The following is a 5,046-nucleotide window of genomic DNA, read 5'->3' as shown; positions in this document are numbered from 1 at the left end:
TGAGCGCAGTGTGCACTAACTGACACACACACACACACACACACACACTCTTGAGCAACAGTGTTGTGTGAGCGCAGTGTGCACTAACTGACACATACACACACACACACACACACACACACACACACACACACACACTCTTGAGCAACATTGTTGTGTGAGCGCAGTGTGCATAAATCACTTCATTCCAACAGAAAGTGAGTTTTTAATTGAGTGTCCGATCAATAAACTCTTCAGTGTCTGAGACTCGAGGCATTGATCTGAGGATCGCAGCTCATTTGTGGAAATCTTTAATGCCAGTGGTGCGACTGCCGCCGTCCGTCCGAACGCCTCGTATTGATTTCCCATTCGTCTCTGTGTCATGTTTCATTCTGACGGATCTAACGCGCTTCACGAGCTAGCAGAAGTATCGCGAATATGTGTTCGGACATGAACTCTCAACTCATATTTATTAGGAAACTCTGTCTGAGGTAAATGTGAGTTTCCCAGTTGGGCGAGCCATAAACTTCCAACAGGGGAGATTGAGAACGATTCCCGCACTGACTGTTTCTCCCAGAAAGCCTCGTCTTTTCATCAAAGCAGCATATCTACATTGTTTATAAAAGATGCAATATACTTTCAATGTTTATATCTATATAGTGCTTACGGCAGGACACTACATTTTATTCAAAATCAAATATCTTCTATACTTTTGGCTTTAATAAGATTTCCTCAAGAAATAGGCAAGAACAAACCTGGTGTCCTCCATGATTCCTGATCGTCCGGACAGCAAAGCGCGGGAACAGGACGAGCTCGGATCACGACTTCAAAATCGGGAAGTAGGAAATTTACAATTGCATGTGAAGGCAGCGTCAATGATTATTCATATTTGTAAATATGCACTACTTTAACAACAATACAAGATGATGCAGCTGTTGTGGAAAAACTAATAAAGAGTCTAAAGAAAAACTAATAGAGCAGCAATCGTTCTCTTCTCCGCCATGTTGAAAGTTTATGACTTGTCTAACTCAGAAACTCAGGCGTCAAAATAATCTTTAAAATTATAGTGTTTCTCAGTAGTAAATACAATGTGAGAGTGTTCATGTCCAATTTCCAACTAGGAAATTACAAATAAAAACTTCCGACTAGGAAACTCGTATATACTATAGTTCCCATATCACGTGAAGGCAGCAAAAATCATGAAGTGGTAAGTAAGAAATTTACTTTTACATTTTAAACTCCCCTAAGATTGAAATGCCGACTATAAAATTGAGAGTAGGAAACTCGTATTTATGATAATCCCGACACACTTGAAGTTTCCCTTTTACAGACGTAATCATCAAAGACCTTGTCCTGAAAACACAGACATCCTTGCGTCTCACACTAACACACACACACACACCACTACATGGACACAAAATCATTTATTTCATTATTTTCTCATTTTGAAAAACATTTAATATTTTATAATCATAAAGTAATATGCAATAATCATTCATCGTTGTACCTTATTTATATCCTTTAAGCAATTGAAATATCTCTATTTTTATACATTTGTAGTGGGAACGACACACGGGATGAGTGCAGCAGTTACAGGATGATGGCGTTGGACATGTAACACGAGACATGGACACACACAGAGATCAGGAGTGTGTGGTGTGTGCTGAGGAGTGTGTGGTGTGCGGTCCGGTCACATGTTCTTGTAGAGCGAGCGGTCCCGGGGCAGCGGCGGCTGCTGGGCGCTCAGCTTCAGGTGGAAGTGATAGACCGAGACGGTGATGACGATGATCAGGCCCAGGATCAGTCCCAACACCAGCGGCAACATCTGCTCCAGCTGCTCGCGCTCGTCCGTTATACACTTATACGCTGCAGAGGAGACACACACACTTCACAAACACAGCTCGCAGGACTGGTCCTCTCGCACCTCAAGGCCGCCGGACATCTACAGTAAAGGGACTTTTCACAACATGACGTCATTAGATATGTGTCAGTCCACCTGGTGTTATACTAATGCGGAGATGTGGCGTTGAGAAATCGCTTCACGTGTCTGTGGCGAATGAGGCTTGAAGCTCAGTGAAGCTGAAGTCCCACATCTGGTCATGCTCAACACGCCACTGGAGCTTCAGCAGATCGGCCGATCGGTTCTGCATCACAAGCTGTCGCAACTATCCTGAATGCCAGTTTCCCGGTTGGCAATTGGACTCGAGTCGTGTTGACTACTGGGAAACACTGAGATCATTTGGGCGAGCCAGCATGGCGGCGAGAGAACGGTTGCTGCTGTGACTGATATTCTTCAAATATGAGTTTCCTAGTAAAAAAATCCAAGTTGGAAGTTTCAGTCAGAATTCCCAAAACTCGTGTTTATGATAATTCTGAAAGCATGTGAAGGCAACATCACTGTATAAAACACACAATATGCTTCAAGTGATTCTTCATGTACTGTATGTAAATATGCACGACTTTAATGACAACGCAAGGCGATGCCGCTGTTGTGGAAAAACGAATAAAGAATAATGAACAAAGTATAAAGTATAAGTAAAGAAATAAATAAATCTAAATAAGAATAGCAGTCACAGCATCAATCGTTCTCCTCGTGTCTTACGTTTATGGCTTGCTCAACTCGGAAACTCGGCCGTCTAAATGATCAGAGCTGTCAGCAGAAAATACGACGTGTGAGGCGTTCATGTCCAATTCTGACTAGGAAACTTGTATTTATGATAATTATGATAGCATGTGATGGGGATGTTGTTCTGTTTTAGGATTTGTTGGTTTGCAAATGCCGAACACCAGATCCGAACGCTAGAGAACACGACAGCGTTTGTTGAGTTTCGTCTGGCGCTCTGAGACACTCGTTTATGATGGAGGGAAAAAGAGCCCGACTGCAGAATCTTACTGTTTTATTACTGATATTTTGTGCCAATTTCCCAGAAAGTGACGATTTTGTGCTCTTGAACACATGCGATGGAAACGCTGTTTTATTCACAATTGATTTATGTGATATTCCAATCATGCGCACAAGTTACATCTACAAGTTTGTTCGAGAATCAGTTTGCTGAGTTTACTGTGTGATGCTGAGGTCAGCGTGTGGGAATGATGAGTTTACACGACATCCTTAAAGAAGATTGTGCAAATGCAGCAGATCTGTCAGAAACACTCGTCCTCTTCATGCGCTGACAGATGTCAGATCCACACACACACACACTCCGACACACACTCCGACACACACTCTGACACACACTCCTACACACACTCCTACACTACACCTGACATTTCCAGTCCGGATTTAGACCGTACCATAGTACCGAGACAGCTCTCGTTAGAGTCACACATGATTTGCTCTTATCATCCGATCGTGGTTGTATCTCTCTATTAGTATTACTGGATCTTAGTGCTGCATTTGACACCATTGACCACAACATCCTTTTAAATAGACTCGAACATTGTGTTGGCATTAGTGGAATTGCACTAGCATGGTTTAAATCATACTTATCTGACCGTTATCAGTTTGTAGCAGTAAATGAAGAGATGTCTTATCAATCACAAGTTCAGTATGGCGTACCACAAGGCTCAGTACTAGGACCGCTGCTGTTCACTCTGTACATGCTACCATTAGGAGATATCATTAGAAAACATGGAATTAGCTTTAACTGTTATGCCGACGATACTCAGCTGTATATTTCTTCAAAACCTAACGAAACTTTTTCAACCAATTCACAAAATTAACGGAATGCATATAAAATAGATGATTTAAAAAACTGGATGACGAGTAATTTTCTACTACTTAATAACTTTGTAAGTAGTAACTACCTACTACTTTGATACCAATATTTCATTTGAAAGTCACGTGTCTAGTATCTGTAAAACCGCATTTTTCCATCTTAAAAATATATCTAAATTACGTCATATGCTCTCATTGACGAATGCGGAACAATTTGATGCGTTCATGAGCTCAAGGCTAGATTATTGTAATGCTCTACTGGGTGGTTGCCCTGCACGCTTAACAAACAAACTACAGCTAGTTCAAAACGCAGCCGCTCGAGTTCTTACCAGAACCAGGAAGTATGACCATATTAGCCCCGTTCTGTCAACACTGCATTGGCTGCCTATTACACATCGTATACATTTTTAAATATTGCTGATTACTTACAAAGCACTAAATGGTTTAGCTCCGCAGTACTTGAGCGAGCTCTTAACGCATTATAGTCCTTCACGTCTACTGCCATCTCAAAACTCCGGCCAGTTAATAATACCTAGAATATCAGAATCGACTGCTGGCGGTAGATCCTTTTCCTATTTAGCACCAAAACTCTGGAACAGTCTTCCTACCATTGTCCGGGAAGCAGACACACTCCTAAACACACTCTTACACACACTCCTACACACACACTCTGACACTACTCACACACTCCTAAAAACACTCATACACACACTCCTACACACACTCTGACAAATGACTGACATCAACGGTTCTATGAGGAAACTTTAACATCCATGGAATCATCCAGCATCTTTAGATTAATAAAAGACTCTTCACACTAAGAAAAAACATCTCTTTTAAGAACTGAAACTGAAACGTTCTTTAGGGAACCATAGATATTGCTAAAAAAAAAAGAAAGAAAAGAAGAGGTTTAGAACCTTCATCTGTAAGAGTGTAAGCTTGTGTTTCCTTCACACGTGCGTCGGACAGTGAACTCGAGTCGCTCAGCGGACGAGCTTTTGTTCCAGCGCTGAAGCTAACGGCCATAAATCACTGCGACTATAAAGAGTAACACACTGCGGTAAACAGCCATTACACACACACACACACACACACACACACACACACACACACACACACACACCTCACAGGTCACCGAGAGGTCACAAACACAACTAACCTGTTCAAACCAGAAGCTGCGACACACACACACACACACACACACACACACACACAAATGATGTTGAATGTGTGTGTGTGTGTGTGTGTGTGTGTGTGTGTGTGTGTGTGTGTGTGTGTGTGTGTGTGTGTGTGTGTGTGTGTGTGTGTAAACAGAGCATTAGCAGTTACAGACACACACTTCATCAGAA

General features: G+C 41.9%; 1 protein-coding gene across 1 annotated transcript in view; it reads right to left on the bottom strand.

Moving 5' to 3' along the window:
* Nucleotides 1-1,390: 1,390 nt before the first annotated feature.
* The window catches only part of lamp5 (lysosomal associated membrane protein family member 5), a 9,619-nt gene continuing 5,963 nt past the window's right edge, over nt 1,391-5,046 (bottom strand). The window contains exon 6 of the mRNA XM_079639514.1: nt 1,391-1,845. Coding sequence (XP_079495640.1) covers nt 1,670-1,845 — 176 coding nt within the window. The 3' untranslated portion in view covers nt 1,391-1,669. The remainder of the gene's footprint in view (nt 1,846-5,046) is intronic.

This window comes from Phoxinus phoxinus (assembly GCF_949152265.1).
Source record: "Phoxinus phoxinus genome assembly, chromosome: 16".
Lineage (NCBI taxonomy): Eukaryota > Metazoa > Chordata > Actinopteri > Cypriniformes > Leuciscidae > Phoxinus > Phoxinus phoxinus.
This window is presented reverse-complemented; position numbering and strand designations above follow the sequence as displayed.